At 36.0% G+C, this 22,551-nt stretch overlaps 1 protein-coding gene across 1 annotated transcript in view; it reads left to right on the top strand.

The window, feature by feature from the left end:
- Positions 1 to 11,399: 11,399 nt before the first annotated feature.
- Positions 11,400 to 22,551, top strand: part of LOC105212110 (uncharacterized) — a 42,340-nt gene continuing 31,188 nt past the window's right edge. The window contains exon 1 of the mRNA XM_011183890.3: positions 11,400 to 13,409. Coding sequence (XP_011182192.1) covers positions 12,070 to 13,409 — 1,340 coding nt within the window. The 5' untranslated portion in view covers positions 11,400 to 12,069. The remainder of the gene's footprint in view (positions 13,410 to 22,551) is intronic.

The following is a 22,551-nucleotide window of genomic DNA, read 5'->3' as shown; positions in this document are numbered from 1 at the left end:
TAACAAAAATGCTCGGGAGCCGCTACCATGTCAGATCATAATTTAGAGCGCATCCACCGCCTCTCCAAGCTTGGAAATAATTTACCATATAGTTACATCGTCAAAGTGAAACAGAAATATATCATTGGAAGCCTAGTTAGGACAATATATTTTAAGCTATTTCGCTATCAGACTTGTCTGGGTGCCGGGTCACAACGGAATCGCTGGGAACTGCAAAGAGGATGCGCTTGCTAGAAAGGGCACCCGTTGTCATATTTCACAATGTTGAGTACGAGTCGGGGCCCCGCTCTTGTGCTCTAGCACAGGATCAATGGACTTCTCGCGAGCTTGGGAACGCTGGTTAGCAACTAAAACCTGCAGGGATGTGAGATTCTTTGGGCCCAAAGTAGAAAATATGAGGTCGGCGGAACAACGTGCACTCTAAAAGGTTCCCCTTGCCGCAACAGTAAGACTACTCACTGAACACTGCGGAATGAACATACATGCGATGAAGCTAGGAAGGAGGAAGGCGAGGTGGAAACACCTTTCATTGTTCTTCTTTTCTTGTCCCACTTTTGGCGAACCATGCGAACTTGGCGGAACTGACATTAGCCGCCTCATAAAATGTGTGATAGGCTCTTTTTTGTGATATATATTTAGGAGTATTTTAGCATCCCGATGAACTGGCACCTTCAGCTGTACAAGTCCAGCTCCACGATGATCCTCCACGAAGGTCAGCCTTTGAACCTAACCTAACCAGGGACTATATGGATAGCCCAACAACTATATATTTAATTTTTTAGTTCATATTCCTTGCAGCGATTTTTTATATTTTAGCGAGATTTCTTTTGCACTCGTCAAATTCTATACGCTGCTTGATCAAACAATTCACAAGTGAAATAGACAACAAAGTAATCCAGTTAAATGTTATACCTCTTTATAATAATTTTAAGAATAATACTCTCTTTTGATTCTATCTTTAGTTGATCAAGTCAGCTTCTTTGATTTATACCAGTTGTTTGTTCGATTCGCCATACTAAATGTTCTGACGAATCTTCGAATAAATGAATGGTCATAAAAAACAACCAATGTCTTGCACTTAAGTCTAAGCACTTATGGACGCGACTGCCAAAATATTTTTATGAGAAAACACAAAAACAACAAAAAATCGCTTCACTCGAATTCGTAACCTCCCCACTTTTGCGTAGACAGTTGCAAATCACTTGAGTGTCGTGTTAATATTGTTTGGGTGATGATGCTAATGTTGATGAAGATTTCGGCTAATAACATAAGCAATGCATACTGAGTGGTTTTCAGCAAAAAAGTACAAAACACCAACGAAACTAACTGCAAAGCAACGCTGGTGATTGCGAACGAAGGGTTGCCAACGGAATTTCAGCAATAAGCAAATGCCACATTTGTTAAAGCACCAGGAGACGCAGTGCATCCCCTCCTCTCCGGGCAGTGCAATGACAACTAATACCCTTATGCTCCGCGCACATGACAAATGTGCGTTTGGCAAATAGAAATGTATGCACAACAGTTTACTACTTGTCACGCATTTGTATGGCTCAACCATTCTGCCATATATATGCGCGTATGTGTGTGTGTTTGTGTGCTGCTCGCCATTATATTCTTACAAATATTTGCACTACCATAGTACGTCCACGCAATTCGCTCGTATCCTTGTCAACGCCATAACTAAAATTGCAACTTATCTATTTCCTAGCATGCTTGTTGTTGTTGCTGTTGCTGCTGCTACTATTGTTCACTGCATTGCTCTGCTTGCCGCAGAGGGTTAGTCCCCCTCAGCTTGGCTTTTTCAGCATGCATTCGAACCCTCAACGCTTGCCAACCCTCAACTGAGCGGAGCTGAACTCGAAAACCACAGACTGCAACATGATGTGTCGCCCCCAAAAGTGGCTGATGATTTTTCATATTGAAGTGAAAATGAAAAATGGTCGCACGAATTTTGCAGATTAGCCGAGCAGAGGAGGAGACACACATATATGCATACAAGTCATGCAGTCAGGCGAGTGGTGAATCATATTTGCTAAGCGCAAGCCAGGGGTTTATATGAAGAAATGCTTTCATATAGCCACATATACATACATTTCCGCTTAAACACTTACATATGTATGTATGTACATATGTATATCTGAGTAACATGAGTAAGTAGTTTTTTGGCATTTCGCAATGAGTATGCACATTGCGGCATTGTAATTAAGCAAGAGGGTGGATTTAATTGAAGAATCGAGCATGCATTAATGATGATGACTGTAGTATGTGTAATTAACTGTAAAAATTCTCGTACATACATACATGCATATATGTATGCAACTGTGTATGTGCGAAAATACATGCCAACTTGCATTTGGAATTAAGCGAAAATGTCGCCATATTAAATATTTGCTTGCGTTGTACATACATACACAGATGCAATCGTAAAACTAGGGTTCGCTCGGCCACCCTCCATGTAGTATTGCACACTTTTAAGTTTATTTAATTTAAATGGTGCAAGAGATTTTTAAATTGCCACTCTCACAACGCATTTCGCGGCGAAAAGCGGTTAAATGCGATTTTAAATTCGAAACTTTTTGCGAATTAAGTAACTGCATTTACATACATACTTACATATGTATGATAATATTACATACATCTATGGTATATAAATTCGAAAATTTAAAAAGGAATTCGAATCTTAAATATTGACCTTCTATGATATACTACGTTTATGCTTCATTTCTACTCGGTTATATTATACACGGGTAAGTTCAATCCACATGCATAAACACTTTTTCATCACGAGTTAAATGATCTACTCGGATAGAATATACACATTTTCTTTACGTATGTAGGCGAGTTAACTCGGATGCATAAACGGATTTAGAGTTAAGTTGAACGTCAAATCAGCTGATTTTTTGTGTCGGTGTATATTGTTTTGACAAATTGCATATACAGGGTTCCCGTATTGCCAATTTTTCGCTAAAAACCCCTACCCCACTTTTTTTTTGCGGCCTTTTTCCCCACGAATTTTTGCGGCAAACGCCTGGTACTGTGTAGTAATCGGCTAATCTACAGTAACCGGTTATTGGTTACTTTTTGGCACCGTTTTTTTTGTGGCCCACCTGTGGTAGTGTGGGTAGTCGGATGGTGTAGCGAAAACCGGTTTTTTGCAAAAACTTCGATGAGTGGGTAGTCGGTTTTCGTAGAAAAACCTTTTTTTTGGGTCGGTCAGTGGTCGGTTTTGCTCGTGCATTTCTGCCCGAACACTTCTCAACCGATTTATGCCGCACACCCCTTATATCTGGAAAATACGGATATTTATAATACGTGGCAGCCCTCAATTTAATTCAATTCAGAATTTACCTCGCGTAGAGCCGTAGCCGTTTATGCTTATAGGCTTTACCGATGTAGAATATAACCGTGTAGAAATGAAGCATAAACGTAGTAATAGAGACTCATTCAAAACTATTGGTGTTTTAGTTTAATTTTTTTAATTACTACAACAACACAGGTATTTGGCTCGAAATCATTTATGTATATTAGCTTTCAAGTTATCTTATAAACGATAAAGTTTAAAATAATATCAGTCAAAGAAAAATTTGTTTGCGACTAGATATTAGATAAGTCGACCGACCCTTTCTCTAACCTTGAAAGGGCGAGAACATCTGGAGAAATATAACGTTCCCAAACAAAGGTAGGACAAAATTGTCGAATTGAAAAAAAACTAGTGCTTCAATAAAAAGTTAGTTCTTCAATACACTCAGAGGGACCAAACCAATTTTACATCATTGAGTCATAAGTAAAAAAAAAAAATATGGACATAATCTACATTTTCCTCTTATTTCAGTCCAAGTTGGAAAAATATTAACATTATATAAGTCGAAGATCTCCATAACTCGAACTTTGGAATTTAGAAATCAAATCTCATACAAATTTGCTTCCATAACTTAAAATTCTATAACTTGAAGTTCTACATAAGTCGAACTCTTAAATTGGCAATAGAAGTCAAATTTCATACAAATTTCCTTCCATAAATCGAACTTTTCGACCAGGGCATAATATAAAATTTAAAATTCGACTATAAAGGAACAATTTTAAAGGAGTCCCTATATTCGTAAGGAGGCGAACAAAAAATATGATATTACACTTATAGATTTCATAAATCGTGTAACAAAGGCATGAGATACAGACGTCAAGAGCCAATCAATATGTTATAACATGTTTTAATGTACTTAAATAAAACTTTATGGGAAGTATCATTATAACGGTGACGAAACACCGTTTCTCCTGATATCCGATATTATATACTTTGCATGAAAAGCTTTGAGAAATGATCTTGAGTTTTCGCCTAGGAAAGACAGCTCCCTGAGATATTGGATGCAGTTAAGATCCATAATTTCACTAATCGATAGTAATCTATTATAAGTAAAGCTCAAACGATTGATGGCACCCCAAAAGTTAAAATACTCAATATTCAAATGGTTAATTTTCACCGAATTTTTTGGAAAAAGTAAGACTATAATCACCAGAAGCCTTATCCACCAAATATTTTACGATCTGTAGTACAGAGGATTCTCCCAGTTTTCAATGCTCCAACATGTTTCGCCAGAAAAAAAATCGCTGAGACTGAGGTCTTTGAAGGTATTTTTGAAGTAAATGAAAGTAAAAGTAAATTGACCTATCAATATCCTTGGACACCCACCTTGAGCGGACATTTTTTACATGCACCATGTTAAATTTTCTCTCTTAGACGGACAAAAATCATTCGACGATGAATGTCGGTCGAAAAGATATTTCACTTTATATCGAAATCAAATTTTAACAAAAAAATGTGCTTATACCTAAGTCGGTACGAACTTTTTTGACTCTTCATAAAAAACTCTCAAAATTTAATGTGAATTGGACCGGTTAAGTAAAACAACTCCAAATTACAGTCTCTTAGGCAATTCTCATTAATCATATGACGCTTAAGTTCTCCGAGAAGGACAAATTCTATTACGCCAATAAGTATCTTCGACGAATAAAGACTTAAGACTTTTTTACACATATGTATAAAAGAGTAAATATTTACTGCCACAACCATCGATCAGTGCTGTTTTCAACAAGTGCATATGAGAAATTGCACTTTCCCCACACAAAGAGGTTATGCCGTTGTGACCCCTCAGCATTTATGGAATTGCTGCTTTAATAAACTGTTTGCTGTTAGAAAAAAACAACAACAACCAATGCAGTGATGCATAAATTTTTCACACATCCAAGGCATTTGTCATACAATTGACAAGCACAGCAATTTCGAAGATCGATCTTCGCGCCGTTATGATGCGACTCAATCAAAAGAACATGTGCTTGTTGCTTGTTTGGCTTGAGATGGGTCTAAACATTATTGTTGGTCGGTTGTTTGTATGTAGATATGCACGTAGAGAGCATGTAAACATTTTACCAGCCAATCTTAGAAAGTACGCGCTTAGCAACATAATATTAGGATATGTTCATGTCGATATGTGCAAGCGGACATGCTTGAATGAATAAAAATGTACTCGTAGACGGTGAAAGAAAATTGACTTTGGAGGAAAATGTGTGGCGTGTAGGAAAATTCTATGATGTTAAAGTGGTGAATTACTAATTTTTGGTGTCTTTGGATTTGAAATTTATAATTTTTTGGAATACTATGTAGGTTCTTCATAGAGAATCATAGAGTTTTGATAAATTATGTACTCAAAAAAAGCATGAAAAATATAACGTTGAATATTTTTTGCATTTTTTAACTCTTTAGCCAGTCCACAGGATTCTGTTGGTATCATTTTTTTTAAAGAATGAAATCTAATAATGATTTATGGAATTCACTATAACTTAATCCATATATTCCACCATCCAATATTTTTCCTGCAGGGTTTTCGGCATAAGTGTATGATTTTTCCAGCTTGTGTGCAGCGAAGCAGAAGATCACTCGATATTCGACGCCTTTAGCATAATTTACATACCAAACACCCAGCCAACTCGCTGCCAAACCAAAATGTGCATACAAAGAAAATCTATAAGCAAGGGAAAAAAAGAACGATAACAACAACAACAACAACAAAATAAAATAAGAAGAAAAAAATGAAAACCAGAACAAACAACAACAAAGTCCGCGCACCATATGCATTTAAAAAAAAAGCAAAAACAACAACAAAAACTACAACAACAGCCATATAGCACATCTTTGTATGGCTGCAGTGACCGCGCGTGTATCTCATAGATACTTAATGCATTTTTTCCAAGCAGTTTTCCTCTTTTTGTTGTTGTTGTTGTAACTCGGTCTTTTGCCGCTCCACTGCAGCGCGTTGTTATTGATTCTACGCTTGTAGTTTGTTGTTGTTGCTGTTGTTTTTTCTACTTTCGTAAAATGCTTCAATAGTTTCCTGCGCCGCTTAAAGTAGTTGCCCACGTTGTTGTTGTTGTTATTGCAGTTGCATACCGATTTTGTTTGGCTTCGTGTGCTGCAGCAGACAACAACAACAATAGCAACAACAGCGTGGCACTACGCACGTTTGCATGGCAATCAATGCATTTGAAGCATAAACAATATGTTGTTGTTGTTTCTTGTACTCTTTTTGTGTTTTTTTCTTCTTTTTCTTTAGTTTCTCAGTTGTTTGTTTTATCACCAACAGCAATCACATTTTGTTAGTTTTCTAATCCCTCTGTGCATTTACATTTGCCTTCTGTTGCTTTGTTTTCTTTGCGTCTCTTCTCCCGGCACTCTCTCGCACTCTCTTTCTCAATATATGTTCTCACAAATTTGTTTTTTTTCCCTCGTTTATTAACTTTGCCCCATTTTCCAACGTGTAAAGATTTTCTATTTGTTATGCTATTGAAAATATTATTTCCTTTCAGCTTGTGGGTGTGTGTGTGTGTGTGCGGAAATTGAGAGTGCGAGAGGAAAGCGAATGTCGTAGCGATAAAAGCACTTTAAGTCCAATCGCTCGAGCACGGGCGTTCTACTTACTATGTGTGAATGGAATTGGATTAGTTTCTATGTTTTTTGTTCGCTTGAGATTGAGGTCGCATTGGGTTTTTAAGAGGGTTTGAGATACTTTTTCGGAGTTATTTAGTGGGATCAAGAAAGAATAGTATTTTTGTGAGAGAAGCATTTTTTTGTGGAACTATAGGAACATGACCCAAAGTCTTCTTCTTGTCCACAACACCGCGCCATTCATTTGTTCTTTTAAACACTTCAGAGCTGGAGCATTTTCGTCCATTCAAACAACATGACCTAGCCAGCGTAGCCGCCGTCTTTTTATTCGCTGAACTATGTCAATGTCGTTTCATCCTACATGACCCAAAGTAGTATTCTTTAAGCAGAAAAGCTTCATAAACTCACTGTTAGGACATCTAATAGTTGAACAAATGCGTGAAGGTATTCTTCTAATTAGAGGTTCTTTCGTGATATTATTATATACTTTGGGTGTTCTACAAGTTTTTTCAAGACGAGTGCTCGTTGGAAATTATATAAATGAGGGAATTGTTGAGATCGGAATTCGATTTCATGACACAATTGTCAAAGAAACGATGAGCAATAGAGTCAAAAAAACTATATGGACTCTAAACACACCTCACATTTTTTTAATATTTTATTGGAAACTAGTACCAAGCAAGGTTCAGAGAGAGAGAGAGAGAGAGAGAGAGAGAGAGAGATAATTTTAAGATTAAGGTACATCTGATTCTCAAGATACTATATTAGATATTTCATCGTATTCAAACACGAGATTGATCGTTGTTTTAAAACGATTTTAGAATAGATCACGATGTGGGATTATGAGTTAAGAAATAAGTGAGCATAATTGGTTCTTGCTCTCAGTGGCTCTCAGAACTACAGAGAGTGTAAATCCCGAATCACAATTTGTTGAATGTCGTCTGCGGTTCAAAATCAAATCACACCATCTCACACTGAGTTAAGTTTATGTTGAGAGATTTGAGGTTAATTATTAATATATTAGACAGCTTTGCTTATTCTTTCATTATCTTCTCGACAGCTTAAAAAAATCAATGTTTAGGGTCTGTAGTTCTTAGAAATTAATCCGAAAGCATATATCAAATTATCATTTTACTATTATTTTTTTATTATCTAGCTCGCCAAATTTATTACTTTTATGATACTCTCTGATCCGAATAGACTTCTGAAACGTTTTCGAACCAGTAACAGAACAAAAGTTTATACAAACATACGCAATATTTTAACATTTCAAGTTCCACATTTATTGTCGAACAATAGCCAACATTCTACAGCTCACCACATATTTCCATACAAATGAAAACAATTTACCCAAACCCAATTGTCCAGCAAACAAATCTTATAGACCTCTATTTCTCACAGTCCGCCACTGTGTTTTATTGGCGCTGTGACTACAAAGACATTTTTGGCAATAAAGGATCGAAAACAATAACAGCAGGAACTATTACACGAAGAAAAGTTGGAGACAAACCAAAAAACTGTAATAAAATCCAAAGAGCAAAACAAGAAGGACGAGCCTACAAACAGAATTTACTAAATTGCTTATACTATGTATGTAAGACACCCACACATATTTTCCCAACAACAGCGGTGAACGGCCAATATTGGCAATTGGCAACACGATAGAGAGCAGGACTTTGCCTTGCGATTACAAGAGAGCGCCTGTATGTGTGTGAGAGAGAGAAAGAGAGAATGAGCAAGTGCAGGCGCTTGTGAGTAAACTAAAACTGTTTAAATAAGAAATAAATTTACAAAAGCAACAACAATGCACGAAAGGTGAATGCAAAGAAGCACGTAAACAAAGCCGAGAGCATAAACAACAGCCGGGAACCCACAGCAATGGCATTCGCAATAAGAGATGACAACAGTAACAACAGCAATAGCAACAGCAACAATAACAATAACATTGGCAATGTGCAATGTTAAATAGTAAACAACAAGCGAATGAAGTCAGCAGTGCGCTGCGAAGGAAATGTAGCCATAAAAACGTGCACCCAAAAGGCAGTGGCAAACACAAAAGAGGCAGCAACAACAGCAGCAGAAGTCCAAGTAGAAGGCAGCGAGGAGGCGGAAGAACAACAAGCACAGGACGATTCGCCTGATTCAGGAAGCACAACAAAGCAATAAGGTAATAGCATAACAGCGCTGCAACAACAACAGCAACACAGCGGCACAGATAGAATACACAACGGCATGGCAGGGCAATATAAACGGAGAGTAAATGCTCTGAATGTTTATTGCTTCGCCGTTGCACGTGTAGAAACTGCTGTTTGGTTTGGTTTGGGCGTACGCGTGTGCGTGTTCGTGTCCATGTACGTGCGCATGTGTGTGTGTGTGTTTATCTGTGTGCATGACTTTATTGTTTATAGCAGAGTTGCCAAGGGCAGCGCATGGCCGGATGTTGAGGGACATTTTGTTGAGAATTAAAATTTTTTAATTTCTTTTAATAAGAGTTGTTGGGGAATTTGCTTAAAATTTAAAGTATTAATTAAACAAATACAAGTCAACTAAATTATTCGATATAATTCGCAATTGTTTAAATTATGTTCTCGATAAAAACTGGGCTTTCAAAGTCGTTTGTCACGATTGTCTCGAGAACTAATCAACCGTACTTGATGCGATTTTAGACAGGACTTTCAGATACAATTTACAACGACTTGGGTGAAGGATACTTTTGGCTTTTGAGTGTCAACTGTTTAATAACAAATCTGGCAAATTTTAGCCTATTTTTTCGTAGAACGCTTTGACAAGAATCCAATTATAAATTTTAAATTGCAAGAAAAGGTTTGATTAATACAATAATTATTATATTAAAAAAATAGTATTGGAATTTTTTTCCCGAGACAAAACTAATGTAATCCCTTAAGGAGTTATTGGTAGTCAGAGACACGAAAAAAATTAGAATTTTCAGTATTTTGTTTTTGCTATTAAATCATATTTTTTTTACAAAAGTAATAATATGGCATTAATACACAATGTTTTGACTTGAAGTCACGTAAATTTGAAAAAAAAAATAAGTCCTTGGAAATTCATCTAAAAAAATCAATCGGATAAGAAAAATTGGTTTTATAAATAGATAATCCTGAGCTGATTTTTTTTTAATTAACGAAATGGCGGCCACAGGAAATTTTTTCCTGGGTTTTTGGGAAAAAATCAACAGTATTTGATCTTAATAAAGCAAAATTTTTGAAAAAACAAAAAACCGATCCGCCCCAGGATTATTATGTATTCTAAAAGCTGTATATATGTCATTAAAATCTACTGAGCGGTTTTCGAGTAACAGTTATCACTAGTTCAATAAGCATAGTTTTGAGAAAATAAAGTTTCACGCTAGCGTTTTGGAGAGCCCGAGCGCTCTTTGTTATTTCTCAAATAACTTGAAAAGTAATTATCGGATTAACTTCAAATAACTTCAGAGAATAGATTTAAGATATTGAACTTAACGAAAGTGCAAAAAAATAAAAATCGATTTGTTGAAAATCCTGACTACCCCAACCGCTTAAGGTATTTGTATATAACTTATACAAAATAAAATTAAATAAATCATTTTTCCACGAAATTAGTTATTTTTCGTTTTTATAGTAGATAAATAGTCTTACATTAAACTGTCGTATGAAAACTAAAAAAGGAACAAATTGTTGGGAATATAATTTTTTTTTTAAATTTTAAGAAAATAAAGTAAAAACTTAGACTTTTATATCTGAAATGAAAAAAACATTTCCTTAACTTCTAACTTCAGTCTGACTTCTTTACTATATATAAGATGCCGTTGACTTATCATTTGGGCTAACACCATTATGAATATGGTTAGAAGTATACACTACACTAACCGTTTTTTTTTTTCAAAACTTCTTAAGCGTATTCTGCATAAATCTGGAGCCTAGGATATGCGCCTAAAATTATATTAATATTATTGAAACTTGACATTTCTCATCATTTTTGCACATTCAAAATAATTTAGCGCGAAAAAGTACAACCGCTAGAACACCGAACGAAACAAAGAACCCCTACAAAATGTTGGCAACTCTATAACAGCACTGTGCTATCATTCATATGTATGTTTTTTCCTACGTTTCATTATTGGAATGTAGGCGAAGGCGATATTGATTGCTGCGGCCGGGCAGAGGGCGAAGAATGCATTTGTTAACGACCCGGCTGTGTGCTGCAGGGACGAAAGATTTTGGTGGTTGTTTGTTTTCATACCTAAAGCGCTCTCACAAACACACACAAAAGACCAGCCAGCAAGCAAGCAAGAAGCAAGCAAAAGCAAACCAACAAACAAACAAGCAGATACACATTTGTTATTACACACACACACACAGACACACGCATGTACATACTCTCATGAGAGCACGAGCAGTGTGGTGAAGAGCTACATTATGGTTATGGCTAAGCGTGCGACGACGTAAACAAAAATTTGAATTTTTCAAATCAGTTTTTGGCGGCACTCCAAGCGGTACAGACCGGTCAAATCACCATTTAGTGTAGACGTGTGTGACGTGAATTCGATGTTACGAATGTGTGAGTGCGTGCGTATGTTTAAGCGGGTAAAATACACGTAACGTAAACAACACACGACGTGTTTAAGGGAAGTAGAAAGTGACACATCGAAAGTGAAGAAGCTCCAATAAAAATTTATTTTTGATTTGATGAATGGAGCGTTGAGAATCCTGTGCGCCAAAGGATATGCGCACTCAAAGAAGTTAAAGTGAATTAAAAGCAATATTAATTAATTGAAATTAATAATAAAAACAACAACAACAACAAAGTGTTTAAAATGCAAATGTTAAATACAAAATATCTGAAAAATGAAAATTGTGCCAAATTTGATTGAAAGAAAGAAGAGTATACCACAAAATGTTCGACATAAAACACTGCTGACCACCGCTAGGGCAACAAGAATAAAACAACAAAAAGTAATTTCCTTACACAAACGTTAAACACGTACATTTCCGCACTTAAAGCAGCCATTAGGCATACAAAAAAAGCCCAGAAATTGCAACTAATCTCCGTTGCATGAAAATAAAAACACAACAACAACACTAGCAATAACAAAAACAAAAGACATTACCTTAAACGCAATCATTATCAACATGGAAGCGTACAACAGGAATGCCACCCCCATAAATCAAATCACTTCCACTGCCAAAGCCAACGCCAAAGCCACCATCAGCTTTAATACTAACACCAGCAACAACAAAAATCACAACAACACCGCTTCCACCAACAACATTTCGAGTGGCTCGGTTGTCTTTGAGAATGGCACAATCATGGGTGCCGTCTATGACTACAATACGAGCTACGGCAGCAGCAATTGTAGCAGTAGCAGCAGCACCAACAATAGCAACAACAACAGCATAAGTAGTCATAGAAATAGCAGCTATTACCAACAGCCGGAAGGGCAGTTTGCCAGCATACCGGAGATTGTAATCAACGGCAGCTACAACAGCCATCAGAATCTACACCACCAACAACAACAACAGCAACTGCAACAACAACAGCAAAAACAATATCAGCAAACAGAGGCTCACACGGGCGATTCATCGAGCAATTGTGATGATTCTGCCATTGAAAGCACCGCTCTACTCTCCTCCACCGACAACAACACCAACAGCAACAGCAACGCCTACGCAACAACGATGAATGGCGTTGTAGATTTGGATAGCGTTGAGGCAACGGACGCTGTGGTGAACGATGAATTCGAGCAATTCCTGTTAAATCGCAGCACCTCCGATAGCAACATACTCGAGTCTAGTATTTATAGCGAACTGCAATTTCCGCCCTCAATTGGTAGTCTCAGCATTGGCGGTGGCGTGGGTGCCGCATACGTAGGTGGTGGCAGCGGAGGCGGTGCAACCGGTGGTGGTGGTGGTGGCTATATGGGCTCATCCATGGCCCAACAATGCCAACTGGCAGCCGCACGCGCTCAACTGCAATTGCCGCCATTGCCAGCGATGAGCGCATCAAATGCTGCCGCCAACGCTACCAACACGAACAACAACAACAACAATGCGAACACACACACCAATGTAGCCGAACTGGCCGACCTGCTGAACACGAGCACCTGTTCGCGTGACTCCTCGTCGCGTGCCAGCAAACGCTCACGTACGCGCAAGTCGCACAAATCGAGCAGCAAGGCGAAATGGAATGCGAATGTCGCTGCTGCGAATGCGGCACAGGGTGCTGCCACAGCGGCTGCTGCTGCCGCCACCTATCCACCACAATATGCGGCCATATTTCTGGATCATGGCAATATGACGGCGGCTGCCAATGCAATGGGACAGATTGCAAGTGCGGCGGCAGCCGGTTCGCCATTCGTGAATGCACCGTTGGTGGATGCCGCAACGGCGGCGTATCTGCAACAACAGCCATATCAGCTGATCACAACGGCGACAGCGCCATATACGCATCTCGGCAGGCATCTGCACCACAGGTGGGTGAAAAGCAATACCTTCTCCTTATATATATACAGTTACAGTTATATGTTAATTAGTAGTATATAATATACTTTAAATATACATTTCATTTTATATGTGTGTGGGTATAAAGCAAGTATGTGTTGCTATCTGCGTAATTTCAACGAGGCTTTGATTGAAAATGTGGTGACACACTTTGGGTTTATGCGCATTTTTCAGCTTTCAGCCATTAAGTAAATATGCAGCTTTAAGTATCACATTTTTGACTTGCACATACTTATGCAGCTACTAAAATGGTATGTGTCACGTTTATATTATGACATTAAATGTCATTTATTGAAAACATGACATGATAATGCCATTCAACGGGGTTTTTTATTAATGAAATTTAAAAAAATTAAATTTTGACATGTCATTTCATGCCATAATTTTTTTTATAGCAAAAGAGTGACATTATGTGAACAATGCATTAGGCATAAAATCTACTATCATCTACTATTAAAATATACAAATTTAATTTTTTATCCTTTGTCGGTTTGGTTTTTAACTATTTGCATAGTATTTTCGATAATTGAGATAATGTTCTCGAAAGAGAAGAGAGCGCATGAGCAATCGATAGTAGCATTGCATTCTAATTCAGTTGTTATTGTTTTGTAAAAAATGGTTTTTATACTGTTTCTGATCATATTATATCAAATATCTATGAAAAGTAACTGTTGTCTGAAAGATAATCAGCTTACAGCACCAAAATATTGTCAAAGATTATAGAGCATCTCGAAAATTGAACAAATCTAGAGATGGTTTCCTGTTGTTTCGAAAGATTTGTGATACTTTGAGGTTATATTTTCATTTGGTATGAGCTTCAAATATTTTAGTAGAGCATATATATATATTAGAACTACTTATAAAAAAATTCTGTTATCTTCATTAACAAAAATGTCACTTAAATCTTGTTAAAACCCGGTTTCATGTACAATCCAATACTAAATGCATTTTCAGACCATTTTGATTTTGTTTAGTTCAAAAAATTTGGTTCGATGACTATTATGATTTGGGAGTATGTTAAAGAGCTGTTTCAACTATGTGTTTCCTCAGAAAATATACTAAATATGTTGTTAAAATACAAACAGTAGCGATATATAGAACAGTCTTCATTTTTTCGGTACTATGTAGAAAGAGTTCCATAACAAAAAATACAATGGAATGGATATATTCTTTAATAAAGTACAAGATGCTTCTTCTTTCTGATAATAATATGTATAGCTATTGCAATTATCAAATATAAATCACAAAACACTACTTTAGAGTCCGTGGAAACATTTTATACAAATTACTTTAGTCCGAAGTACATAGAAATCTTACACAAACAAATGTTATTTTACTTAAGGCCTATGTATTATATATATATAGATAAATCAACAAAAATATGATTTAAGACTGCAGTAAGCAATAAAACTTGAAACATGAGAAACTGTTACGCAATTTCTTGATTATCCATTTGTTTTTAAAGTCAATATCCCTGCCATTTATCCTTGCAAAGCTTTAACTGACTTCTCAACTTATGTAGACTTTATATCAGAAATTCTTAACACAGCATGACCTGTAGTATAACCTCTAATCAGAGCAGTTTCTAAAAGGAAAGCTGTAGGAAGTACCGAAAATCGCACGTAATTCACGTATAACCAATAACATATTCTCGGAATGTCAAGCTTAACAGTACATGTCGTCAAGGCAACTTCACCTTTTATTAAGAATGTCGTCGTGTTGTCGTGCTATGAAGGAATGTGTCCTCATAACACACACGCGCAGCCACGCATACGGGGGGCTGACATTGCGAGAAAATCAAGTTATCACGCACGAAATCCACAAATCAATACCAACATTAACCAACATAATTTAAGTAATCACACAAAATACACACTCAAATACACATACACACATACATACATATAGACACACAAGCATGTTTCCCAATTTATTTGTTTTGCGAGCAAATGAAAATTTATCGCTTTAAGTGTATCGATATTTGTGAGGCGCACGATGGCGACAACAACAAATTTCCATCATTTTTATTCCTGTCACAAACGCAGCCAAGTCGGGCGCGCCAAGTGTGAACAGTGTTGCTTGCGGCGCAGCTATTTTTAGTGCTTAACTTAAAACAAAGGACGACAATGTCCTTGTAACATGCGTTTTTATTGCATGTAACACATACACACACGCACACACATATTGATGGAATGTTGGCAAGTAAGCTGAAGATGATGGCGGGGGCGGTCGCTATGATGATGATGATGATTTGTTTTTGGCTTTTTTTCATTTCTACGACAACTTTTTCAATACATTCCCATTCATTACAACTACTTGCTCCAATTTTTTGTTGTTGTTGTTTCTTTTCTTTATGTTTTTGTTGTACTGTTTGATGCTACTACTACTGTTGCTCGCAGCGCCAAAAGTCCACTCGAACCGCAGCGATGCGAAGTTAAAGTGGCTCCTAAATCAAAGTCAGTCATCCAAAATGTCGAAAACCACCCCAACAGCAGACGGAATACGTGTAACAAATGAAACAAAAGCCAAACTATTGTACTAAATGAAAAAATGTGCTCCCCAAAAAACAAAAAAAAAAATACTCAAAAAAAAACGAGAAAAAAATCAAACGGAGCACCACACCAAGCATATGCATATGAATGGTATAATGAAAAAAAGAAGAAGGAACGTGAACTCGAACAAGAACAAGCGTCCGAAACGGAAAAAAATCAGAAATATTGTTTGGAGCGGGAAATGAAATCAAGCATCTCTCGAAAAAGTTTCAGTTTGACAGGCGCATTTAAAATTGTAATTGGCATGCTCCATCACGATGCGGGATGGATGGACAGACGGACGACGAATGTACGATGGGCTGATGGGTTGACGTGCGAACGGGTAGTGAAGGCGGACGGCCAGAGGCCAGACGGACAAGCGGATGAATGTCTGAATGAGGCGGCTCTTGACTACTTGCCTCTTTGGCTCTAGATGGATGGCTATGGATGTGGACGAATGTCTGTTTGACTGCGTAGACGCTGCTGCATGTATTTCTGAGTGTATGTGCCGCGTGAGTGCGCGCCTGTATCACTGTGTGTGCGGACGATGTGTAGACAGCCGCATGACTACAACAAAAAGCGCGTAAGTGTGTGTGTGTGTGTATGAGTGCTCCACAATGTGTACAACATTTGGGGGCAATGAAAAATTGGTGGCACAAAAAACTTGCAACGAAAAAAATTCACTCATAAAAACGCGCTGCGGCAAAGCTTCAGGCACCCAGCAGCAGCGGTGGCGGTGGCAGCGACAGCACAGAAGATGCGGCAAACTTTTACGATTTTTTCACATTTTTTTTTTTTACTTTAACTGCGTATATTTTTCGGAAGCGCTGCCTGCTGCCTTCCAACAGCACACTGGCTCACTTATCACTGCCCGAAAATCTTGTCACGCTAACGCATGCAACAAACGCACATGCATACAAATGTGCCCCACAAATAAGTGATGTGTGATTGCAGTCGCACAGTAGCAGGCGTGTGGAGCTTACTGCTGTTTGGGGAGCATGCCTGGCTATATTGTATTGTTTAATATAAAAGTGTGTATATGTGGCGCGTATAATAGTTGGTGATTGTCGCTTGCCGCACATTGTCTCCACAACGCCACGCACTTGCGGCAACGACCACTTCTCTCCGAATAGTGTTGTTGCTGCTGCCTTAATACGCTTTTGTGGCATATTAAACGTGCGCGACGAGGAAACGCATTTATAGCGCTTCATTGTCGACAATTTCATTTCATTATTATTTTTGTCCCTTTGAGTGCGCGCACACACACGCACACGCATGCAAATACATATGCATATATAGTATATTCATATATATTCTATTGTATTGCTACTATTATTTTATTCTACTTTATTTTATTTCATCTTGTTCACAGCGAGAAACTTTGCGACGCAAGCCATTGTTCGCACAACAGACAGACAGACAGGCGTAAGCTGCTGTGCTTACGTACTTACTCACTTACTTATAAGTATATGCGTGCGACTTTGCATACACACATTTGTTATAATATGTGTGTATGTGCCTGTACGCCTGCTTATGAGGCAGACCGCGCCTGTCAGGCGAAGCCAATAGAAATTCCACAAATGTCGCTATACACTTTTGTGACACCAACTATTTGTAGTTGTTGTTGTTTTTGTCGCATTTTTTATTTTTTTCCCGACATTATTTTATTCTTTCTTATTTTTCTTGACTTCATTTCATTTATTTTTTCTACAATTTTTTTCTTCATTTTTTTCCTCGCTTTGTAATTCTTTCACAGCTACTCAGTTCAGTCATTCCAACTATATTTACGCGCTCTAAGCAAATGTTGGCGCAATTTATTTATATAATTTGACTTTCTATATTTTCTTCATTTATTTTTGTTGTTGTTGCCATCTTTTATTTTTTCTATTTTGTGCGCTGCTACTTAATTTTTATCTCTTCCTGCCGTCAGCTATCAAACATTTGCGTGTGGTGGCTGCCAAAAAGTTTTGAAATGTCTGCTTTTTAGTATTTGACACAGACAATGTTGCAGCTGATGTACAAGTATATGTACTCCTTTGAGTCTACTAGCGCCAAACACACACACCAACATACATGCAGAAACTCAGAAATTAATGCTCGCGTCTGTACATGCGCCCGTCATAATGGGCGGCCCTTGCATAAATCTGCTTCACACCGTCAAACAGTGCAAAAGTTATAGAAGCGACCTCACACCCCGCTCGACTAAAAGATGCAGTCAACAGCAGCAGCAGCAACAACAACAACACCGCCGTCAAGAGCAGCTGCCAGCGCCTCCACCTCCTCCGCTCGCCGTCATGCGAATTGTGAATTAGAGCGTACACAATAATAACAAAAAACACGATTAATTACTTTAATGATATGTACGTTGATAATTGTATGGTACTTAGTGTCGTTGGGCTGCCAACTAAGTGTTGTAATTGACCCAATTATATATAAATATATAGGCGTGTGTGTGTGTACCCTGCATTGTGTCTGTGTGGGTTGTAATTTGGCATGAAATTGGGTAGCTACTTGGAATTAAATCTGATTCTGAAAATCCTCCTAACAACAATATGAAGAAGCAAATAATTTAATGCTCTAATTTGGGGCTTGTACGTGCGTATGTTGGTCCTCTATATACATATGTATGTACGGGGTATTTGATCTCGTTAGTTGACTTACACTTGGCAGGTACAATGTCATTTAATAAGATTTAGAGATTATGTGCCAGGAAAAGTGTGAGAATAAGAGAGCAGTGATAAGGTTTAGACTTGTTTGACCCTAGAGCTTGTATTTTCAAAGTTTAAGTTCTAGTGAATCGAATAGCATGTACCAGTGTCACTTTTGAACATAAAGAAAATGAGTTTACTAATGCCTGGGAGAGCTTCCTGTCGAAATTTTCTGCGAATATTTGTGCGAACTAATAATTTTCTTAACCTAGAAGCTTTCACAAGCTTTAAGCTATCACTGCTGAAGAGTTTTTGCATAACAAATCTCCATAAAGCTGATTTGCCGATAGAGAAGATGCCCATTCTCATAGAGATGATCATAATTTTACACAAATTTACGACCTGGTAGAGTTTTTGCAAGATTGAAGCCATACACTGATGTCATCCTTCAAGCTTTAAGCTTCAAAAACTTAAAGCTTTTCCTATGCTTTCGCTAATCACTTTAAGTGTAAGCTTTTACTAAACTTTTGTATCAAATATAATATATTTATTACATATTATAAGCTATATATATAATATGACACTATCGAAGTAATAACTAACGAGAAAACCGATTTTATCAGAAATTGTATAAGCATTTCTCTATCGCAGTTACATACATATGTGCTCACCACTGAATATGATGCCACCGAGTTCGTATTAAAACCATAAGTAAATATTTAATCAATTTCGTGTAAAACATATAAAAAAAACCCCACAATACTGCTGAATAAATAAAATCAAATAAAATTGAAATTCGGCAAATAAATTAAATCAAATTGTCAATAAAATTCATTTATTTTTTTCGCCACATTTAAATTATTTTTTTTTCAACCAATTCAATATGCTAAGTAAATGACTACAAATGACTTTTTTGAGCTTTTTCAATGCACTTCAATGCGCTTTTTCTCGTGCGCTCACTTTGCAATCAAAATTGACATCTTCAAACCACAAACCGACTAAACCACAATTGCAATCATTTACTCTCTAGAGTCTATAAATTATACATTATACACAATACATTGTCCGTCAATCAGTATTAACACAAAGAATTTAATTTAAGCAAATTGATGCAAAAAACAATTAAATTGAAAAGTAGAGAGAGGGTGTAAAATTAAAATCAGTTGTAAGTGTGAACAAAATTTAATTTAATTAAAAAATTATTTTGAAACTTATATGTAATTGTTTTTTTCAGCTTTCTTGTCCACAAATTAAATTATAATAAATTAATGCCATAAATTATGTGTTAATTGAGTTAGAGCTAGCCACAAAAAAATCGTTTAAAAAATTTTATTTTATTTTTATTTATTTACATAAATTATTTGGTTCACGAAATTAGTGTCATAAAGCAGCCAGCATAACTTCGAATGCAATCAAATTGCAATTTATAAAATTCTAACAATTTAATGGCAAGTTAATTTTGCTGCAAAAACCTATAATCAAATATCAAATAAAACGCTGGAAAAAACTGCAGCAGACACTGAAATAATAGTAACTCATTAAAATCTGAGCAATCAAAGGAATTTGCAAAAAAGTTGAAATATGACAAAAAAAAGTTAAAATTCACCAAAAAATTTAAATTAAAAAAAAATTGAATTTCATCAAAAAGTTAAAATTTATGAAAAAGTTGAAATATAAAAAAATTAAATTTACAAAAAAAGTATAAATTTAAAAAATGTGGCAGCAATTAAAATGTATGCACTTTGAAGTTTACATATATGTTTGTATGTCTGCCTGTGTGTATGCCAAAATATTTGCGCCGAAAAAAGCCAAAAGTTCTCCACAAAACCGGAAATTCAATTAAAATTAGATTATAAATATTCGCTTTATTAATACTTTGTTTCAATAGGCATGCCACACATTCGAAATATTTGTATGTACTGTAAAAAGCAGGCGATTGCCAATTTCGGCTTGTCAGTATTTTTTTATGCGCGAAAAAGTTTGATGGAAATTCAAACATTTTTTGAAGCACTTTTTTTGAGGTTATATAAGTTTTGATATTTGCCGTTATGCAATAGACAGCGCGCTGGCCAACACGGCTGCAGCCGATGACTTACGAAGCCTTAGAAATCAGTTTGAGCTACAATGAATGCATTAAAAATATATATTTTTAATTAATATTGAATTATAAGTTAATAAAAATTATAACAGGCTTTGACAACAGCGATGAATCTTTACAATTCTGTGAAAACCCCTTGAAATTTCAAGCGGATTTTCCAAACCACAACTAAATTTCCAGCTAAATGTTGACCAAAAAGCGCGTTTACATACACTAAAATAACCAACAGAGTAACAATAATATGCTTTATTTAATTATAAAACTCATACAGTATGCATTTGCATGCGCATTTTCTCAATATTTTTCCAAAGCGAATTAATTTCGTAACGAAAAATTCGGCAAAAAAAAGAAAAATAATAATAATTGCAAAACATTTAGTTATTGTAATTAAATTAGTTTCTTTGTTGGAGTGGCATTTTCAGCAACATTGTTGCAATTTTCCTGTGTATATGTGGCTGAGTGTTGTTGTGTTGCAGCGCCGCGCGCTAAGTAAACTAGTTAACAAATTCTCTGATAACCGCGAAAATTTACATTTATTCCGTGAACTTAATTATGCAGAAAAATAAATTTGCATAAATGCAAACAGTTATGCGTATAATAAAATTTATATTGCACCGTTACACACACACACACAGATACAGATAATTGTTAGATTACCATTTAGAGTGGATAAAGTTTGTAACTACAAATAAGACTACAGATAAATCAATTTAAGCGCTGGCAATGTGAAATAGTGAAAAAGTTGAACAAAGCGGATTTAAATTAAAAGAGTTCATAAAATAAAATGGATAATATTTTTTAGCTTTTAGATTGTTTCAACAGCTTTTTATTGCAATTAGCATATGTGGGTGCTTTAGCTGTCAAACAGTCTTTGATGTCGTCACTTTGAATCAGTATTAGAATATTTTTTTTATTTAGTAATACAAGCGTGATGTATTTTTGACAAAATTAAACTTTTAAAGCACGCAGAAGTTCACTAAAAGCTTTTAAACTTAATATTGTTGCTGGAAAGCCGCGAGTGCTTTTGAAAATCTTGTCTGTGAGTATTTAATATATTTTCATTGGATTATTGAATTTCAGTACAAAAAGCTCTTATCCGTGAAAAAGCTTGCTAAGTTCGCCTGCTGACAGAGCTTTCGGCGATTTAAGCTTTTTTAAACTAGTAAATATAAAAAATACCAATAAACTAGATGAGCATTAAAGGCTATAAAGCGAATTAAGTAAAGAAGGAGCTTTCAGCTATTTAAGCTTTTAAAAGCTAGTAAATATAAAAATATGTATTAAATAATAATAAGGATAATTAAGGAAATAAGGTTATATTTTTCAGTACTGAGACTTAAAAAAGCTCATTTCAATTTTTGATTATGTGAAAAATAATGTGATCCAATATTGAAAGAGCCTTAATTACAAGAGCTTAGTACTTATTTGATCACTCTTATACGTTGTATAGCTCCAGTTGAGTTTCGAAAGCTGAAGAGAACTCAACTATTCCATGAAAACAGAGAGAGATTCAAAATTATATTGATAAAGCACAAAAAAATTAATTTAGTTATTATTAAACTAATTTCAAAATAGAATTTTGCTTTAATTAAAATCTATTTAAACATATTGAAATTATGATTATTATTTATGTGAGTCAAAAACAACTTTTAATTTATAATTATATCAGAAGAAAGCACACACACATACTCATTTACACTTAATAACTGTACATTTTCATGCTCACTTTATTTTCGGCTAACGGAAATTATTTGCTTTGTTCGAAATTGATTCCGCATACGCCTGTTAAATCAATTCAAAAGCGAATTTCAAATGAATTAATTAAAATATATTTTAA

Source organism: Zeugodacus cucurbitae, chromosome 6 (assembly GCF_028554725.1).
Source record: "Zeugodacus cucurbitae isolate PBARC_wt_2022May chromosome 6, idZeuCucr1.2, whole genome shotgun sequence".
Lineage (NCBI taxonomy): Eukaryota > Metazoa > Arthropoda > Insecta > Diptera > Tephritidae > Zeugodacus > Zeugodacus cucurbitae.
Note: the sequence above shows the minus strand (reverse complement) of the source record. Positions and strands in the feature narration are given on the sequence as shown.